Source organism: Megalobrama amblycephala, linkage group LG21 (assembly GCF_018812025.1).
Source record: "Megalobrama amblycephala isolate DHTTF-2021 linkage group LG21, ASM1881202v1, whole genome shotgun sequence".
Lineage (NCBI taxonomy): Eukaryota > Metazoa > Chordata > Actinopteri > Cypriniformes > Xenocyprididae > Megalobrama > Megalobrama amblycephala.
The window spans coordinates 21277858-21298882 of record NC_063064.1 but is presented as its reverse complement, the minus strand read 5'-3'; the positions used below and the strand labels follow the sequence as shown (position 1 = coordinate 21298882).

The 21025-nt window shown below is 36.3% G+C and overlaps 3 protein-coding genes across 8 annotated transcripts in view; all 3 read right to left on the bottom strand.

The window, feature by feature from the left end:
- Positions 1-878: 878 nt before the first annotated feature.
- trpc4apa (transient receptor potential cation channel, subfamily C, member 4 associated protein a) lies at positions 879-14761 on the bottom strand. Its single transcript, XM_048172407.1, has 19 exons — positions 14577-14761; positions 12397-12525; positions 12125-12241; positions 10439-10493; positions 10148-10203; positions 9927-10055; positions 9598-9799; positions 9181-9369; positions 7539-7681; positions 7312-7443; positions 7154-7212; positions 6960-7061; positions 6786-6869; positions 6613-6703; positions 6369-6509; positions 6170-6281; positions 5072-5184; positions 4764-4970; positions 879-2714 (listed from the first exon to the last, which is right to left on the bottom strand). The coding sequence occupies exons 1-19, from the start codon at positions 14700-14702 to the stop codon at positions 2577-2579; spliced, it is 2325 nt and encodes a 774-aa protein (XP_048028364.1). The 5' UTR covers positions 14703-14761; the 3' UTR covers positions 879-2576.
- A 1671-nt stretch (positions 14762-16432) lies between these two features.
- Positions 16433-19485, bottom strand: sla2a (Src like adaptor 2a). 4 transcript variants are annotated; one of them, XM_048172384.1, is made up of 8 exons: positions 18910-19485; positions 18620-18738; positions 18375-18480; positions 18207-18293; positions 17864-17967; positions 17623-17769; positions 17364-17493; positions 16433-17255 (listed from the first exon to the last, which is right to left on the bottom strand). In XM_048172384.1, the coding sequence occupies exons 2-8, from the start codon at positions 18693-18695 to the stop codon at positions 17141-17143; spliced, it is 765 nt and encodes a 254-aa protein (XP_048028341.1). In that variant the 5' UTR covers positions 18696-18738; positions 18910-19485; the 3' UTR covers positions 16433-17140. The 4 variants fall into 4 exon arrangements, with proteins under 4 accessions (XP_048028341.1, XP_048028342.1, XP_048028343.1 ...); XM_048172385.1 differs by having other exon boundaries at positions 18626-18738; XM_048172386.1 differs by lacking the exon at positions 18207-18293.
- A 115-nt stretch (positions 19486-19600) lies between these two features.
- The window catches only part of ndrg3a (ndrg family member 3a), a 50285-nt gene continuing 48860 nt past the window's right edge, over positions 19601-21025 (bottom strand). For all 3 annotated transcript variants that reach the window (XM_048172381.1, XM_048172382.1, XM_048172383.1), the window contains one exon: positions 19601-20638. In XM_048172381.1, coding sequence (XP_048028338.1) covers positions 20472-20638 — 167 coding nt within the window. In that variant the 3' untranslated portion in view covers positions 19601-20471. The remainder of the gene's footprint in view (positions 20639-21025) is intronic.

The following is a 21025-nucleotide window of genomic DNA, read 5'->3' as shown; positions in this document are numbered from 1 at the left end:
TGCGAAGAAAGTGCTATAAATCATTAGCACTTTTTGAAATATATATTATATAAAATGTATATATAAAATATATACATACAGTCAAACCAAAATGTATTCAGACACCTTAAACATTTCATTAATATAGTTTAATCACTAGTTTAAAAAAAAAATGGTAATAAAATATGACAAGATCTCAAGATCAAGTTAAACTTGTGTCAAAAAAAAAAAAAATCTTTATTTGAATGAAACATGGATTAGGGCCACGCAAAAATAAAAAATAAACCATCTCGAGATTAAAGTTGTTAAATTGTTAAAAACATTTTATCTCGATTTTTTTCTCGAAATGTAACGATTTTTTTCTCGAAATGTAACAATTTTAATCTCGAGATGGTTTTATTTTTTTATTATTGCTTGGCCCTAATCCTCTTCCGTGTATATATATATATATATATATATATATATATATATATATATATATATATATATATATATATATATATATATATATATATATATATATATAAATTTAACCAATAAGTTTCCTTTAAGACGGGTTTTCAAAACATTTTTTTCCCGTTTGTACCATAACTATATGCCAAAAGAATGAGACGTGAATGGCAATAGCTTAAACTTTTTTTTTTTTTTTTTTTCAATTTAAAATTTGTTGTTGTTGTTCTTGTATATGAATCATTTTCTTTTGCATTTCATGTCTATATTCAATTCAAAGACAGGCTTTGACTTGTGCAGTTGTATTAAAACAAAAACAAACTAAAGAGAGGCAACATGATTTATATTCAAACTGTTATAGATTCCTGTTATAGAACCAGTAAAAAAAAAAATAAAATAAAAAATAGGCCTAATAATAAAATAAACACCATCAAAGTAACTCTCAGAGGCAGGGTATTGAATTCAGGTTTATTTAAAGCATTAAGTTTACTGGGCTTGACATGGTTATCTCTTATGACTAAATTCATCCAGACAGAGCTATGCAAGAAAATGTCAGTATTTAAAACCAAACCCAACCCATGCGAGACATGAACCAAGGCCTGTGGATAAAGAAGAGACATTCAGATCCTTTGTGTTGATGTAGCAATCATTCAAATCAGAAAAATCACATTCACACTACTGCTATTATTACAACTACACATTCCTGGTGTCAAAGGAAGTGACCAAAACTCTGTAGCATTCAAACCGCTTTATACGAATGGTATGAAATTGATTTGCCAACGCAAAGCACCGTGACAGTATAAGAAACCGATATAAAGAAAAAACACGAGAACTTGCAAACATCCACAGGTAAAAGCAAAGCAATTCTTGTGAAACACATTTAGTCATTTATACACAGGAACTTTTGCATACACAGTGAAATTAGGTGCAACAGAATAAAATCCGCAACATGCTTAAACTATAGGAGTGGGTTAGAAAACAACACTAATGAAACGAGGTAGTTGATTGGAAGTTTCTAGTTTAGCGCTTCTAGTCTAGCTCAGCTACCACATCCAGCACAAAGCGACCGCAGAAGAGCAGCACCTTCGCAGGTTCCCGGCCACCAAGCCGGAGCTGCATGTTTGAGCGCAACAGATTGTCAACGGCTGAGGCCTGTAAAGTTAGAAGATGGTGATTTAGTGGTTTGCTACAGAACGAACGACAGATGGCAGCATGGAGGTCAAGGCTAGCTGGATATTTACGACCATGGTGTGAGTGAACCTGCATAGTTTAACACCTTCCGTGCCCACGAGATATGAAGTGTTTCACTGTGAAAAAATAAAACAAAAGGGATGATACATGTACTATTAAAAACTAATTTATACAAAAAATTAAAAATAGAAGAACGGAAAATCTCTTATTTCATATGTGCTTGATAAAACCTAACAAAAGGAGCGAAGCAATGAAGAATATGAAAAGAAAACAGGTTTATGATCTCACCACGAGCGCAAAATTACAAGAGAAATGTGAGAAAATAAATAAGACTTGTCCAAATTTCATTTCTAATTCATCTACACTGTACAAAGATTTTGACATCATTCAGTTAAGCATGAGTGCCGTTCACCTCTCAAATGTTAGAATAACCTTCTGACAGCTTGGCAAAGTAACATCCAAGCCACCGTTCATCAATCCAACACTTCTCTTTTGCTTTTTCCATTCTAAATTACAGAGAAAATCTCCTTAAAGGCTGGCTGTGCAGTTCTTAGATCACTAGATCATCGACCACCCTAAGTCGAGGATACATCTTTCTGATCCAAGTCGGACATTTATCCTAAATATTTTCTTCTTTGTGTAATTCTGCATAAAAGGCCCCATGCGATTTCACCGAAAGTACGGCACCAGAACACAACGAGACAGTTTCAGGTCAGAGTTTCGGCTCTGGCTTGAGCTGTCCGGGTACTGCGTTCCCGCTGAATGAATAACGGGGTGGGCGATCCTTCACGGGAAGTTCCTTTGCACCCAGGACCTGGAGATGAATTAAGTGGAACATGGGCACCAAGTAAAGAATGGACAGCTCACTGAGCCATAGCATGCAGTCGGATGAGCCGGGAGGCTGTTCTATACGCTCTCTGAACGTGCGAGTCCCTCCCCGAGCCCACCCGCAAGAGTCAATCCTCTAGAAGGTCCCGGTCTAGCTCCATGTAAGGCTCATCTATGTAGCTGATAATGGCACAGGGAGAAGTCCTGTCCTCTCCGAGCAGTACTGAAACCGTCTCCTTCCAGTAACTGAAGGGAATACAGGAACTCTGAAAGGAAAGAGAACATTGATGGTTAAATATTAGCCTGATACAGTAAAATATAAACTGTATTAGGACTGCACAATATTGGGAAAAAAAACACTGAGACTGTGATATTTTGTTTTAATGTGATTTATATTGCCAAATGAACAAAATACAGGAAGTTTCACCAGATGACTTGAATAGCTTTATTTTTAAAGAATTAATCATTCTAGAATAACTGGAGTGATTCTGTTGGGGAGTGCATCTGCATAGGAAAAAAAGAGCTGAAAAATTACGTTTTGCTCTGAAGACTTTTATCCATGAAATCCTTTAAGGGCTGAATAATTTGGGAAAAATTTGAAAAATTTGGGTGCTCATACTTGGCCCATACCTCTTTAGTTTTGTCTTCATCAGCCACATTCACACTGTTTTTGACCAATTCAATAAGACTATAAAATAATCATGATTTTATTGTGATTTATTATACAAAACAAAACAAGATTAAATAAAATTAAACAAAATAAGAAATATATTGTAATACTATTGTACTGTAAAATAATTAAAATAGTCACTGTAAAATTATAATACTAATATTTGATTATAACTATAATTATAATCTAATTTTTTTTTTTAGCAATGAAAACGAGGCTGTGAGGGATAGAATTACAGGGCATTCAATGGTTTTTACTATTGCTTAACCAATTGTTCAGCTGAAAACCTCTTTCCGAAAAAAAAAATTCAGTGGAGTTTCAAAAAACTCCTTGTCTGGCTATCACCAGACCAAGCTCAATTTAAAATTGAACATTGGTCTTGAGAGTCTGTATGTGTTTTCTACTGCACAAGAGGCGTGATCAACAAGCATTATTCACGCAATTGGACAGTCCTTCAACCAATCAGATCAACGATCCGGGTGACGTACTTTGCAGAGCGACGGGAAACGCCAGACAGGTTTAGTTTGTATTGGTTTGTAGCATTGATCAGCGGTTTGAAGAAGCAGCAATGGCATCGAGCGATTTTTGCAGGTTTGCAAAAAAAAAAAAAAAAAAAACATGAAAGTGAGTGGTATTTACACCCACTCGAGCGATTTGTTTGCTAAACTAAAGAAGTCATTCAGCATCGTCGAGAGGTTAAAAGGAATTAGATTGACGGTCGTGCTTGCCGTCGCTTTTCTATCGTCATCGTGTTATACCCGCCAATAGCGAGCAAGGTGGATAAGCCATTCTGTGATTGGTTCCCGCAAAAGTGTAACAGAAGCAGTAGAAATGAATGTACGGGTTTCCAGACTGAGTTGCCAGGCGAAATCAAATCGCCGGCAGATCAGGCTTGGTTTACCCAGTCTAAAAAACTCCGTAAAACAGTTTTAAAAGTTTTCTAAGTTGTGAAAATTGCCATTGTAAAGACTAATTCTATCCCTCACAGCTTTGATGTCATCCGCGTTTGTGGTGAGGCAGGGCGGGGCTGTGAGCCGTGGAAGTGGAGCGAGGCCTGTGGAGACAATGCTAATGAGAGACATCTGTGTGGCACACCGGTCTCGAGTCCCACAGAGGAGCTCCGGAAGGATAACTGGAGGAGTGATGACAGTGGAAGTCAAGAGAGGCCTGGGACATTTACATTGTTTGTTTCATTATGATTAATATGCTTGCTTTCAATTTATTTGTGATTAAAGTTTATGTTTACCGTTTCCCGGTTCGCGCCTCCCTCCTTCCCTGAACTTGAAGTTTGTTACAGCCTTAAATTCAATATGACGTCTAACCTGACTAGTGTCTATTACCATCAAGCTTTTATTTTGACAGGTAGCCGGAAAATAAATAAATGCACTGCCGGTTTCAGAGTGAAGGCACTGTATGTTAATGTATACGCTGTGCAGCTCACAGCATCTCAGAAAATGAACAAAGCCGTTCTGAGACTGAAACACTATCATGAACAACACAGCGTAAGTGACACGCTTCATTCTGAAATCGGTAGCATAAATATATTAAAGCACAGCCTGTGCAATTTTGTAATTGCACTAAGCCATAACGTGATATTGTTTTTATTTCATCATATTGTGCAGCCCTTAACCGTATATAGCCTCACATTCTCCAGGCAGGTGCTGTCTTTATCCTTGTTGAGGTAGTGGTGCTGCCAAAAGCGCAGCAAGTTGTGGAAGTTGTTAAGGAGGCAGCCAGGATATTTCTCTGTGTATTCCTTCTCCCGCAGGGCGTTCAGGTAAAACGGGAGCTTTCCTCTCCTCCGGGCCAGCATCAGAATCACCAGGCTGGTGTTAAGACAACTCACGTTCTCCTGGGAGAGAAGCCAGAAAAACACAGGAGAAAAACAGAGGAATAATTATCACGGACTCAAACGAGACAAACAGGGTGAGGTGATCTGCACTGTGGTCTTGCCTGTGTGAGGGTCTGCACATTGATGATGTTAACCAGCCTAAAAAGGAAGGACAGCCTGTTCTCCACTCGAGCCATGTAGGACAGCAGACAGCACTCAGAAAGCACTTCAACCACTGCAGAGGCACAAACACAAAGACTAAAATAGAGACTGCAATTTGTCAATAGCGATCAGAAATGATTGACTAATGGCTCTGAACAGACTACCCATCAGATAAAGCAATTTACAATTTAAGTGATAATATTATCAAATCTCAAGTTGCCTGGAAAAACATTTTCATCTTTCTTATCTATCAGATTTTTCTCAGGAATAAGGCAGGGGAAAATATTGAATACTTATATTCGCAGTGCCTGGCAGCTTAAAATTAAGCAAAAACATAATATACTGAGATGATTTTAGTGCACTTTTAATCTGACTTAAATTCCTAAATTAGACAAGCATGAAAATATGAAAATGTTTTAAATTCTGATTATCCTTCAGGTTTTTGAGTGAATCGGTTCAAAAATTCTCAGTGTGGGATTTGTAGTGTTTATAGTTTTAGTAAAAACAACATGGAGGTGAATATTGCTGTTGCTATGTACTGTTATTTTGGAATACATTATTAATACATTTAAAAACAATATAGAAATCTTTCTTTGTATTAAGTGTGAATATTCGAGTACAAGCATACTTTTTGGAAGCAACCATATTTCTACTTTTTGCTTTATCTTTGTTGATCTACCTGGCATACCTGTTTACAAATACATAAAAATCAAGATCAATATATAAAAAAATATATATTACCAATGCTGTTTTGGTGCTCAAAAAAATTCTTATTATCAATGTTGAAAACTGTTGTGCGGCCTAATTTTTTGTGGAAACCGTGATATACATATATTTTTTCAGGATTCTTTGATGAATAGAAAGTTCATAAGAACAGCATTTATTTGAAATAGAAATTTTTGTAACATTATATATGTCTTTACTATCACTTCTGATCAATTTAATGTGTCCTTCAATAAAAGTACTGATTTCTTTCAAAAAAATCTTACAGACCACAAACTTTTGAACGGTAGTGTATACTTTTAGCAACAATCCAAGAGTACAATAGCCAAATTTACCTTTCACATCTTCCGTCTGGCTCTCAAATCGATCAAGAGAGAGGACAATACAACGGACAAGCATGTTGGAGTCCACCAGAGAGCTGTTGATCTGGGTGAGGAACACCTGGAACTGAAGGAGGCACAATGTTTAACCAAAGTCGAGCAGATGTTGTTTAACAACAGCTTTTATTTCTCCACATTTTGTTATTGCTGGTACCTTTTCATCTGTGTTGACGTATTTGTTGAATCTCTTGAAGGCATCGATGTTGAACTTCATAAGCTCCCCGAGCAGGTCAAAGTAGCTCTGCAGGACATCTCTGGACTTGCAGCCACTGTCGATGATGCAGAAGAGGATGTGCTACAATCAAAAGACAAGATTTGAGCAACTCAATCAATTCTAAGGGGAAAAACATTTTGACCAAACAGACAGGCACAAGAATGTACTGTATAAACATCTGTACCTCCAGCAAGCCTCTCTTCAGCAAAAACATCTGGTCTGCATATGATGTGGCCCCTCGGAGGAAGCTCTCAACAGCTCTTGCCTGCCAGAACCTTTAGAGAGAAAATATGTCACCATGACTCATCTGGCATTCAAAACACATTTAGCCAAATCGTTATGAACCCAGTGTCTCACCTGAAGGAAGAGTCTGGCGGTTCTCTTTTCATAACGGCGAGGAGCCGTGTGAGGAGCCCTTTTTTACCATCACACACTAAACTCCTGAAAGACACCACAGATAAGATAAATTATAATATTTGTCTGCTGTAAAGAAAAGTATATTAGCATATAGATTTGACATCTGAACAGTACCTGTCGGTGTTTACTAGTGCCTCCACCTCAGGGATGTTTGCCTTAAGGGAGATGGCACTCAACTCATTCAGCTCTTGAGCGTTCAGAAGCAAGTACTTATTTCTGAGAAATAAAGAATAAATGGATGAATGCATTCTTCTGTCAATCCACAGGTATGTGACATCCCACTTTGAGCTCACAATCTTGTAACTTACTCATGGTGGTCACTAAAGCTCTGCAGAAGCCTCAAAAACTGGATTTTAAAAGAGATTTCCTGCACAGAAAAACAATAGCATAACATGATCAATGAGAATTTGGGGAAATGGATTAGAGCGAATGGGATAAATCTACAATGTATTCGCTCAAAGCTCACCGGACTGCAATCGCAGTTTTCATTCTGTCCATGAACCACGTGATTAGAGGTGGTGTATTTCCTCCAGATGAGCTTGTCGAAAAGGTTATTGAGTCCAGGAATCAAACGAAACTCCGCCAACATTTTATGCACCTAACAGATTATGATTAACAAGAATGGGAATTACAAGACTATTAGAATTTAATTAGTTCTATTGTAGATCCGTAACAGACATGAGCGGCTCTTGCCTGGTTCCGTTGTCGGCCCATGAGCAGGACGCACAAAACGTACAGCACTTCCACCTTATACATGATCTCATGAACAATCTTCATGGACTGTGGCAAACGATGCCTCAAAGGGATGGTGGCCAATGTACTCTCATCAGATGATTCTGTGAGAAAAAATAAATGAATTAATAATTTTATATATTATTAGTAGGGCTGTCAAGTGATTAAAATTTTTAACGATTGCAAATTAAATCGAACATCAAATTTGGCTGAGAAATCAACACCAAATGATTATGATTAAGTCATTATTGTGTTAAATGAGAAAAGCATCAAATGGACATCACAAAAAGTAGCTTTAGAAAGAAATATTATAAGATTCAACAGAGAATTTATTACACAAACTCTTAGGCTACAACAGCCATGAGGCTATTTTTGGATAAACTATATGAAATGAAATAATACTATAAATAAGAAACTAAGACTGCCAGTAGGTGGTGGTAAATAAGACAATAGCTGCGTCTGGAATCGCATACTCTCGAGTAGGTACGTATTTTGGATAAGTAATTACTTCACAACCACTAAAAAAGTATGTTCTATATAGTATGAATGTGTATAGCATGAACGTAATCTGGACATACTACATTCGCCATGTTGCCCTTATCACGTGACCCACCAGCATCAGTTACGTCGCTTCACTGCCATTCACAAATCCTCTCCCATGGCGTCATGGGATAGTAAAGTGTCCACTATATGAATCTTGCCGGAAGTAGTAGGTCATCGGAGTACTTTTTACCTACTCTTCTGTGAATACTGTGAATTCGGACATACTATTTTTGTCACATACTGTTTTTGCCTACTATATAGTAGAGAAGTATGCGATTTCAGATGCAGCCAATGTCTAAATTGGTTTATTAATTAGATTTGTTCAAATGGCTGATTCATTCAGGAATGAAGCAAATTGCTATCTTTATGAATGGGCCACTGAATCACTGGTTCACCCAATTGACTCATTCAAAGTTAGTTCAGAGACACAATCGTTCTGCTGTGGCTTTATATGTAATATTTTCATTGCCGAATCAGACAATATTTACTTTTTTTTAACTGTATAAAATCAGTATCGCATTTGCACTCATGCTATTCGGAACAAAAACAGCACTCGTGTGATATTGCTTAACTATATCATATGATATAAATATGAGACAAAAACTCATACAGGGGCATTCTATAGGCTCCATCATGCAGTGAGTTGTTGCACTGCATCATGTTTATCATTATCAACTGTATGGATGACCTATGTAGGTCTGTTGCAGGGTGGGTGCGTTAAAAGCATTAATTTTAAAGCGTTATTTTTTTTCATAACTAATTAAAATAAAGTGTTAAATCGACAGTTCTATCATGGTTTCCATTAAAAATATTAAGCACACAAATGTTTAACATTTCTTAAACACCAAATCAGCATGTTAGAATGATTTCTAAATGATCATTTGACACTGAATGTTATGAATATATCTAGAAATTAACACGATATATGATGCATAATCATAACCAGTTATTAAGTTTCTTAATGAACGTTTCATTTCTTATAACATTTTTATTTTTATTGTTGATAGTACACACTTGGCTTTGTGTCACATTCATTTTCAGAGCAACCCAACAATTCTACCTGTGCTGCTGTGCTCCGCTTCATCAGTTGCTATCTGCATGAGCGCATCCAGTACTAGCGTGTTGTCGAGCCAAGTGTACCACTCCTCCAGTTCCTGCAGAAAGTTTGATGTTCCAGTTGCCTCGGACACCTTCCGTGTGGCCAATTTACAGAGACGCTCAATGAAGCCAGGGATGTTCAGGAGCGTGACTGGAAAATATTACATCATGTTTTTATTATTCGTGCCCTGTTAACCCTCACCCCATAAATCTATCCCTGCCAGAAATACTCTATATATGCACTGAAAAGTACTGAATGGAAAGAGCTGTCATTTTAACAGATCTACTTTCCCTTTAGCAATGACTTTATTCTCCATCACCACTTTACTGCTCTTTGTGGCATTAGCTCTAAGTAAAGTTAAGTTAGTAGTCCACCTACCCTGGTTGACCTCTGCTCGTGAGGGGCTGGTATTGCGTTTCTGCTGTGCGTTTTTAGCCAGGAGTGTGTGTTTGTCATCGTTCCCCACATCAGGCTCAGATATGGTGACGGAGAGGATACGACAGAAGTTGGCGAGCTGCTGCTGATCAAAGCTCTGGACCAGTCCTGACAGGTTTGGGATCCACTCCAACTGAATCATTTCCTGTTGTTTCATAATGGTTCATAACATCAGACATTAGTGGTGACATTCCACATGGCATGCTTATCACTACTATTTGTTAGGCGTTTGACAAATATTTTTAATACTCTGCAATGCATTTTATGCGGACCTTTTTAACTCCAAGAATATCCTCAATCAATGTAGCTGTTTGCAAAAAGGTCTTCTTATTTGTCATCAACGTGAAGAGAAATAAGACAAAATCATCCCTCGATGCCAGGTTTTTTGTGACCCCTTCCGTCTGTAGGAAAACAAGTGCACTTATTGAACTCATCACATGGATATTGGTCACCCTTGTGTTTTCTATATAATAAACAAAGCCTGAATACTTACACATATGCAGCAGTTGTACAGCACACTAAGGCAGTCTTTAACCAAGTCATCATTCACTATAAGCAGTTTAAAAATGGAATTATTATTATTTATTGTTTTTCACATAGATTTTCACATCTGTTGAAGACAGATATAATATAACAATGGTTACTAGAATAAGTGCAGTTAAAAAATAATTATTATTGTTGTTCTTACTTTATATAAATAATACATTTATATATTTAGCAATAAATAATAATCATATAATTACTTACAAATAATCTGCATAAAATATTCTACTAGTCAACTTACTTTTGGGCTTTTGTAGCGTTGTCAGAGTGGGTCTCATCAGAAGTTCCACCAGGAGCTAAAAAGACAAAACAAACAGTCATCATTATGAATTGATCTAGGTCTGCAACTAAAATCCATTTGATAAATAAATGGATCTGTCAATTATTTATTCAATTAATTGAATAAATGAAAGTTCATTTTATTTACTGTATTTTATTGAAAACACATTTTCCCCCACATCCCACCCAATGTTTAAGCCCAGATGGATTTTTTGTGCTGGTTAGGGTGAAATATGTGCTGAATATTGTCAAATAGACACTACAATCTTATTGACAGATAAAGCGCAAATTATTCAAATATAACATTTATTTTTAATCAACAAACATGTAAAAAAAGGCGAGCAAAACTGTGAGCAACAGCTGTTCCAGTTCTTTTGAGCTTTCTGTTGAAAATAAATTTAATTTTACAATATATTCGAATTTTAAAGGTGCCCAAGAATGCTTTTTCACAAGATGTAATATAAGTCTAAGGTGTCCCCTGAATGTGTCTGTGAAGTTTCAGCTCAAAATACCCCACAGATTTTTTTTAATTAATTTTTTTAACTGCCTATTTGGGGCATCATTAACTATACACTGATTTTGGCAGCGCGCCGCCCCTTTAATTCGCCTGCTCCCTGCCACACGAGCTCTCGACTATATTACAGCGCATTTACAAAGTTCACACAGCTAATATAACCCTCAAATGGATCTTTACAAGATGTTCGTCATGCATGCTGTGTGCATGCTTCGAATTATGTGAGTAAAGTATTTATTTTGATATTTACGTTCGATTCTGTATGAGTTTGAGGCTATGCTCTGGGGCTAACGGCTAATGCTACACTGTTGGAGAGATTTATAAAGAATGAAGTTGTGTTTATGAATTATACAGACTGTACGTGTTTAAAAATGAAAATAGTGACGGCTCTTGTCTCCGTGAATACAGTAAGAAACGATGGTAACTTTAACCACATTTAACAGTACATTAGCAACATGCTAATGAAACATTTAGAAAGACAATTTACAAATATCACTAAAAATATCATGCTATCATGGATCATGTCAGTTATTATTGCTCCATCTGCCATTTTTCGCTGTTGTTCTTGCTGGCTTACCTTGTCTGTGCACAGATCCAGACGTTAATACTGCCTTTCCTTGTCTAATGCCTTGAACATGTGCTGGCATATATGCAAATATTGGGGTCATACATATTAATGATCCCGACTGTTACGTAACAGTCGGTGTTATGTTGAGATCCGCGTGTTTTCCTGAAGTCTTTTAAACAAATGAGATTTACATAAGAAGGAGGAAGCAATGGGGTTTGAAACTCATTGTATGTCTTTTCCATGTACTGAACTCTTGTTATTTAACTATGCCGAGGTAAATTCAAATTTTGATTCTAGGGCATCTTTAATATAAAATATATTTACAAGTTTACAACACAGGTTCCAGAGAGCTTACATTTTCAAAACAGACATTTTAACAGTGTTGAGAACTGGAAAAAAAATTATCTTCTGTAAATTGACAACAGTGACAAAGCTTCTCTTTGCTGCAACACACAGACCTGGCTAATCAATAACTTCACCGTCATCCATTTTCATTAGCACTTTATATTGATCAAAGTTAGGGTGCCAATTCCTTATTATTCAGACATGAGAGTGTCAGAACTCACATCTACTCCTCCAAACAGGTCAAAGGTGTACGTGTTGGGAAAGGTGGACTCTTGCGCCGTCTTCCTGTCCTCCGTCACAAAAGACATGGCCTCCATAGATAGCAATGATGACAGTTCCTGTATCAGAACACCACAATGAGACAAATTCAGCCTAGAGAGATACTCAGAGTGAAGTCTGCTCTAAAATAAGGCTATCAAGTGGCTAAAAAATATTTATAAGACAGCAGAAAATATCCCAGACTATAAAGAGAGAGTAGAATCAGAGATCTCACCTTCAGGACAATATGTGAGCGGGTGAAGTCACTGTTTAGGTGGCTGCTCTCGTACAGCTCTTGAAGTAAGACTGGAATCCCGTGCCATTTCGCCCTCTTATCTCTCTCTTGAAGAAGAACTTCTGGGAGCTGAAAACAAAGAATAAACAGTAACTAGATTTGCATTTCCTTAAGGAAATACCAGTTCTTGCAATTTGGCAAAAGGAGTGTCAAGGCCCGTTCAAACCAAACAAGATAGCTATAACAAAGATGTATTTTAAAGAATGATATACATTTAAAAGAAGTGCAGAGTCTAAACCACAACTGTAATGATAACAGCACAGAGGAACAATATCATGGAATCACTTTCACAACAAATTTTCCCAGTTAATGAATGATAAAAACATTGAGAGCCAATCAGAATCTGATTCAAGCAGGAGCGTTTAAAGATATCGACCGCTGCTGTAATAGATAAGCAAAGATGCTTTAAGTTGATCAAAAGACAATAAAGATATCTATAATGTTACAAAAGATTTCCAATTCAAATAGATGCTGCTCTTTTGAACTTTCTATAGATCAAAGAATCCTGAAAGATATATAACATTTATATTTTATTTTCAATACAATAACATATAACACAATTATTGTGTTTGAATACTAAAGTCGGTTATTAATAGCATCAATTTTTCGAATATGCTGCCTTGTAAAGCGCTGTAATAAAAGCCCATTGCATGTTTGACAACTAATGGTAATAATGAAATGAATTTACATGTGCATTACTTTGAAGGCTGCAAAGTACCCTTTACACACACAATGCTTTCAAATAAATGCAAATGACTTGTAAATACAGGTTATATTCTTTGCATTTATGCACTTTGCAGTTAGTTAATATGACATCAAAGTGCTCTACATCCTGAAACAAAAGTGACATATTCCTTTAGTTAAGAACCTGATTTAATGTTCATTCTATCAGCAGTTGTTATAGGTTGCCGATTCCCAGCTGGTATAATTTTTGTATGATATTAATACTTATAAAGTGTCTTTCAAGGTCATGCTGATACAATGAACTCCATACATTGTACCATAAGCCTCCTGTAAATAAGTAGGTCCTCTTCCTTTTAATTTCTTCAAAATACAATCAAATACTCAGGAACTAGTAGTAGGTGCCAAAAAAAAAAGAAAAGCATAATAATAAGTTACAACAGAATAATCTTGCTGATTTAGAAGGACACATGCTTTCTGCATGCACAACAGACCACATCTCTACTAGACTTTAGGCCATTTAGAAACATCAACCTGTCATGGTAGAAACATTGAACAACAAATTATTTGCATAGGTCTTTAGTGTCAGTTAGTATCAAATACTGTGTATGAAGTGAAAGCGAAACCTGAGGGGCTTAAATTGAGTGAAATTCTCAGGCTCAGATCATGTCCAACTCAACAGGACATCTTACATAATTCAAGCTCTTTAAACTCCAGGCCTGAGCCAGCAAAATATCACTGCCTGATCCAATAACCCACACAAAATGAGTGCAATTTACTGTTTAGGCTGGTGATGAAACAAAATGGACAAGGAAATCTATAAGAATACGATATGACAGAATTGGAGACTAGATAAAATGACATTTGACATCTGTGGCTGTCAAACTCTAGCATGCTGACTACCCTGACAACATTTATGGTCTACATGACGTTCAAGGTGCCTATATTGATCCCAAATGCTGTCTAGGTTAGGCACCTTTAAGTTGTGAGACTCAACCCGTGTTTACTTGAAACAGCTGATCGGTTATAAACATTACATGATTACAGATTGATCTGTGTGTGCTTATAAGTGATAATATTACTCATTCATAATAATACGACTCATTGTGTCGGAGTCTTTAATTGGATTGTATTTGGACGGCATTTAAAGCCTCGTTTAACCCAAATTATTATCAGACAGTCAAAGCCAAGAACAACCTAATTAGTTAACGGCTAGTTGTCATTCTCCGTTTACGTGGTTTATTTTTAAACCACACTGACCATTTGCCTTCACAAGTTTTAAGAGATTATTTAAACAACCTTTGGATCAAACTTAAGCGTCACACCCGTCCTATTTATTTTGTTGCTTAACTTAAAGCAGGTTGATCGACGGTTCAGCTCATAACCGCGGATCCCTGACAGCGGCTTTCTCTGTCAGCAGCACAAATTCTCCCATTTACCTGCGTCCCTCTGCTGAAGCCTCGTCCCGCAATCTGACTCTGCCGTATTCTGGTGATAATATTCCTGTTTCGAGTCCGTTTCTTTCCTCCCATCCAAGGGGACTCGGGCCCCAGTAGCGTCGCCATTACTTCGTCTTCCTGAACTGCTCCAAACAGGAAGTTAAAATCGCTCAGCCTTCGACGCTCACTTGTGTGAGTTGAGCGCCCTCGTGTGGACGATGTTTTAACCGACCAGTAGAGGGCGCGGTCGCAGTGCACGTCAATAAAAACACAACCGTACAATGTAACGTACATTTAAAAATATATATTTAATTTTAATATATATGTATATTTTTATATTTAAACAAATTAAAAGCTATTTTTATATTATTATTAAAAAAAAAATACGTCGGTTGCAGATTGCTAAAACAGTCATACAGGAAATGTTACAGGCAATGTCTGTATTTTGTATGCCCATGTCAGGAATGCAGTAACAATGTTTACTCATTTAGAATGGCTTCCAGAGAATAAATATGTACTTGTTTTGTACTTAATTTAATTGCTCATACAACCAAATTAACCAAGAGCCATATTTTGTAGAAAGAGAACTGTCTGTTTGAACTTTATTCTTTTGATAGCTGTATGAGACATGTAAAGACAACTATGTCTAAGCTCATGAAGGTCAATGTAATTCTTTATAGGATTTATGTGCATGTTGCAGGGGTTGTTTATTATATTTAGAGGCATGTGACCATTCCAAAGGAATAGTCTCCAGGAGAGTTCAACAGCAGTACAGATGAGAAGAGTCCTTCTGGAAGTTTTGACTCACCTGTGAAACTTACCAAAGTTATATGCAAATATAGAACAAACAAAGCGTGTCAGAGATAATGTCTCATTTGCGTAAAGAACGGAATACCATGCTCGAATGCTGCTAGAATGATCCATACCGTTAACCTGTTAACCGTACTGTTAAAGGTGCCCTAGAAAGTTCTTTCACAAGATGTAATATAAGTCTAAGGTGTCCCCTGAATGTGTCTGTGAAGTTTTAGCTCAAAATACCCCATAGATTTTTTTTAATTATTTTTTTTAACTGCCTATTTTGGGGCATCATTAACTATGCACCGATTCAGGCTGCGGCCCCTTTAAATCTCACACAAAAAGACAATTTACAAATATCACTAAAATATCATGTTATCATGGATCATGTTAGTTATTATTGCTCCATCTGCCATTTTTCGCCGTTGTCCTTGCTTGCTTACCTAGTCTGATGATTCAGCTGTGCACATCCAGACGTTAATACTGGCTTGTCTAATGCCTTGAACATGGGCTGGCATATGCAAATATTGGGGGCGTACATATTACTGATCCCGACTGTTACGTAACATACGTTATATTGAGATTCGCCTGTTCTTCGGAGGTCTTAAACAAATGAGATTTACATAAGAAGGAGGAAACAATGGTGTTTGAGACTCACTTTATGTCATTTCCATGTACTGAACTCTTGTTATTCAACTATGCCAAGGTCAATTTAATTTGATTCTAGGGCACCTTTAATCAGAATTAGTAGAAATAACATCAAGTGATTTTCCATGAGACTATAAGTACTAGTGTTTCTGTATGCTAAGTTAGTTTGCGGTTGAATTCTCTTACTCATTTTCGACAGACTATGTAAGAGTGAAGAACTTTGTCTTCAGTAAACTCTGTCAACTGATTGAACTTTAACTTTGACTTCTGGCCTTCATTGAGCTTACTTATCTCTTTTATGTGGTGTAACTGTAATACCCAATACTGAGTCCCATTTTAATGACGTAACTTCTGACTCATTTATAAAAATCGATTTTAAAGTATTGTTACATTAAATTAAACAAAGTAAAGTTAAAATAAATGTATTTATTTATTACCCTTTTCCCACAATTGCACAATTAATTCCCCACAATTTTATTTACATCATTATTTTATGTCACACATAATTATATTTAAAGTATGTTACTACATTGTTTGTATTGTTACTTTACTTTATGTAACTGAGCAATTTACTCTGTAGTTTCCCAAGGTAATGCATCTTGTCCTTTACAACAGACATGACTATAACATAACAAATCTTCATTAAAAAATAATAAAATAACCAAAATGATAATTAAAAGCAAACGATAATAGTAACACTTTACAATAAGGTATCCTTTGTTAACATTAGTTAACATGAACTAAGAACGAACAGTACTTCTACTGCATTTATTGATCAGTTAATGTTAATCTCAACATTTACTATTATATTTTTAAGATCAAATGTTGTATCTGTCAAACAGTATGAACTGTGAACTAACATGAACATTTTTATTAACTAACATTAACAAAGGTTAATAGATGCTGTAAAAATATATTGCTCGATGTCAATGCTAGTTTATGCATAAATTAATGTTAACAAATAAAACCTTATTGTAAAGTGTTACCATGATCATTAATCAGGCTTAAGAATGTACTTGTACAGGACAGAGCGTTGTGGTCAAAATGTCCACCAAATATACTGAAAAGACCCAAAACATCTATTACTTAAGTGATGTTAATAAATGTGTGTTCTTTGTGACTCAGTCCTCACAGCTCGACTCCTCTGTGATGTAAAAATATGTATTTAGAGTCTCTCGCAGTCCTTCACTAACCAGAGTCTCTTCATCCCCCTTTAACTGCCTTTGAATCATCGACCTGATGATAAACATTAGTTATTTCTATGCATAACCAAAGCAAGCATCCTACTAGCCTACATTATAGGAAAAGCCTGGAAAGTGTTATCCAAATAAAAACTGAACCTACCTGGACAAATCTTTCCAGTTAAGACTGGACCTCTGGAATACTTTTGGTGAGGGTGTATGTGCTACTGTTGTGCTCAAGTCATGAAATAAGCAAGGTTCAGTCAGCTGACAGCATGTTCCATTAAAAGGTCCTGTAAATTAATGAAATATATTCTCTTTGATTTATTTTAACATTCGTATTTCATTCGTAGACTGTCTTTTGTGGGTGGAAGGACTGATAGTAAGCCTTTTTTATTTGTTTTTTTGTCATTTGAGCTTACGTGAGTAATAGTCTACCAGCTGGATGAGAGTGGAGAAGGGCCGGTTTTTGTGGATATAGAACCAGCCGTTGTCGATCTGATGGATTCTGTAGTGCTTTACATTGTGCATATGGTCTCTATCATGTCGTATTGAGAGTGAGTAGGAACCTACAACCAACAGCAATGCATTTGTTAAGGTTAAGAAATAGACTTTTATTAATACAAAAGATGGCAAGCAATAAATTGCCTTTGGAGCACTAACCAGGGCATGACTGACTTTCCCGAATTAGAAAACATCCAGAGTAGTTTTGAGGCAGCCTAAGAAGTTGTTCTGCATTTCTCCTGGTGATCCCTTCAAACAGCCACCTTTATGGAAATAAACAAGATTGGGCAAAGTTTATAATGGACATAATAATCACACTTTTCCAAAATCTCTCAATCAGAAGTGATCACAATATATGATTAAATCCACACTCACAGAAAAAGAGAGAGAGGCTGCGGGCCGGACTTAAGCCCGGGTCTCCCATAAGAACAGAAAGTCAAGAATGTCTTTTTCTTTTTGTGAATAAATAATGTTTTTTAAAAAAGGGTTGAACATGACTGACCGATTGTGCACTTTGGAAACGTAGGTGTGAGGAATGAAAAACTCTGTGGCTGTTGATATAGATCTAACCCTCAACATGTCATCATCTCTGTAACAGAAACAAACCCATTCTGCATTCATTTGAGCAAAGACTTACATACCTTTATGTATAAAAATAATCTTTACTTACTCTGATATAATGTTCAGTCTGTCTCCGAAAAATATAGTATGTTCATCAAACGTGTGGGGTGGAAAGTTGCATAAGGCCACCGCCATGTTCATGTGATTTCCCGAAGCTAAAGTAAAACAGACACAGTTGAGGGATAAATTTACACAACATGAATGATAAAATATGTAGTACATATTAAAAGCTAACCGAGTTGCAGGTGTTTGACAAAGAAAATGTGTTCATATGTGGTAATTAATTACACATACACCCACCAGACGTCAAAACGGGATCCTCCAGTCGAACAGCGGATCGACGCCAGAGTCTGCTTGTTAGACAGCCCATGTTTATTTTATGACCATTTTCTGACTTTATGACAGAAACCAACCTAAAAAACCCCAAAAAACACACAACTAAAGAAATAACACTATACTTGAAAGTTCAATTACACAATATTACTTGTGTAATATTATGATATGCTCACTGAGTTCTTTGAAATCTTCATTTTTTTAAGAGTACAGACAGACTGACATTTATATAGCTACATAAAAATACTTACTCTGCACCGTTTCAACTCCGTGTGAGAAAACGCTGCAATTATAAGATGATTTTCTTTGCCAAAAATAGACAGAAGGCCATGTGATAGAGCATCCACTATAGGAATCCCAGCACTAGAAGTGTGAAGACGCTTTTGATGCAACCTCTGTTCCTCTGTTGTCTCTTGTGCGTGTGTGAATTGACTTCTGTGCTCTCTTGAGTAGGAGTTGTGGTGAACTAACCCACATGCAAATGAAATTTCCTGTGCTAATACACTTTACAAATCCATGATACAACAGTCAGAATTAAACTGAAAGGACTAAGTGCAAGATGTAGTGCATTCAGTTACAATAGATTACATAGATTGGATATAGACTCTACATATATGTGCAAGTTAAGAAAATGTTACATCACTCAAAGGCAATTTTGTGTGTATGTGATCAGTTTGAGCTTCTAATGTTTTCTTGGCACAGTGATATGCACCTTTTATTATTTTAAGAGTCATAAAAGTAGTGTAACCACAACCTGAGGATAAGCGTTGCTCGATGTGAGGTACATTTGTGGTTGGAAACTTTGTGACTTGATGATCTTCCGTCTGTTATGCCGTTAAGAGGTTGTTTCTTGAGTGATTCTGAAAATGATACTACTATTTTGAAAGCAAAAGTATAGCTATATAGTTAAAAATGCCTAAGTAAAGAGTGCATGAACAGTTATTTTCCATGATCTAACTTTATTTAGTAACTGAGAATCAGTGGACAGTGATTTTGTCAGACACTATTTCATACTCGTATACGGCTGTCATTCCATGTGTACATCAATTCATGTTTTGATTAAGAATAATTGTGTTAAAAAATGGTAAGGTAGTGAATGTACAAAAGAAAAAACATGATTTTATATCAAACTAAGTCCTTGCTACTTTTGTTTTAAATATTTAAAAGGGTGATAGCCTAATGTAACTTTAAAAAAATACAAAGAAACAATTATAAAACGAAAATAAAGAATGATATTCCACTTCTTTTGTCATCACAAGCCTTTGTCTCCTAATAGCTGATGGTTTTTAGTACAACCCATTAGAGTTCTTAATATAAATACAACAAAAGTCAGATACTGAACATTCATTACATTCATAGGATGAACAGGAAATTGGATTCAACACGTTTGTAAGACAGTTAAACAGGACAACAAATTAAACAAGAGCATACAGTGTAGCAAGATAAGAGCACAGGAAAGGTCACAGGTCACAAAAAAACATAAAAACTATTTTTTTGTTAATGCATGTGTTTTTCTTTATGTGAGAGTGGCTCAAAAAAAGAGGTGGAATTAATTCAATGTAAAATAAAAAGCCTGATGGAAGACCCTTCATGTGTAAATATATATTAGTCTTTAATTTTATCTGCTTTTATGACTGAAAATGTGGCTAGCATATAGTAACATCTGTATATATTCATTATGCATACCTTCAGTATATAATACATTTCATTCGAGCCTCCCCTGCCTCACTATTAAAGGCATTAGAAACACGTAGGTGTCTAGGACACAAATAACAGGAGGTGAGGGGTGAAAGGACAGCAGACAGCGAATTCTTTAGCAGGAGACCTCCATGGTTTGTGGCCTGGCCTGGTTGTCCAGGACTCCAGAGTTGGGCCCGTCCAGAGGGCTGTTCAAGTTGCGGCTGCGTGAGCCCTCCATGGATGTGATGCTGGAAGAGGAGGATCGGGATCGAGACAGACGGGTCATGCCAGCTGCTGGTACTGTGAGATGGGAGAGAGATATGAGAATGTGTTTATTTCAGTCTTTAGTAGAACTGGGGGGGTTTGCAAGTCAAAAGAAAAAACAAGCATCATGCAAGAGGAAACCAAACCGAGAATGTAATAATAGATAATCACAAAATTATCTTGTGTCTGCCTACACAGTTTAAATGTGCACACAGAAGCAAATGTAGACCTACCAAACACAGCGCAAAGACACATACAAGCAAAACTAAACGCATACCTTCTAAAGGCATAACACATAATGTGTCAAGTAAACTACAAAATAATAATGATAATAAAAAAATACACACAAATAAAATATAAACGTAAAAAAATAAAAATTAAAAAATAAAATAAAACTTTCTTCTATAAAACTTTTTTTTAGAA

What these genes read in the sequence shown, in the direction of transcription:
- trpc4apa (XM_048172407.1), bottom strand. Translation starts at nt 14,702, where the DNA reads ATGGCGACGCTACTGGGGCCCGAGTCCCCTTGGATGGGAGGAAAGAAA. An exon ending in ACCTGTTTGGAGGAGTAGAT is followed by an intron (nt 10,494 to 12,124) that starts GTGAGTTCTGAC and finishes TTGTCTTTTTAG; the next exon opens with CTCCTGGTGGAACTTCTGAT. An exon ending in AGCTTTAGTGACCACCATGA is followed by an intron (nt 7,062 to 7,153) that starts GTAAGTTACAAG and finishes TTTATTTCTCAG; the next exon opens with AAATAAGTACTTGCTTCTGA.
- sla2a (XM_048172384.1), bottom strand. Translation starts at nt 18,695, where the DNA reads ATGGGCTGTCTAACAAGCAGACTCTGGCGTCGATCCGCTGTTCGACTG. An exon ending in CGTTTTGACGTCTGGTGGGT is followed by an intron (nt 18,481 to 18,619) that starts GTATGTGTAATT and finishes GTTTTACTTTAG; the next exon opens with CTTCGGGAAATCACATGAAC. An exon ending in GGAAAGTCAGTCATGCCCTG is followed by an intron (nt 17,770 to 17,863) that starts GTTAGTGCTCCA and finishes TGTTGGTTGTAG; the next exon opens with GTTCCTACTCACTCTCAATA.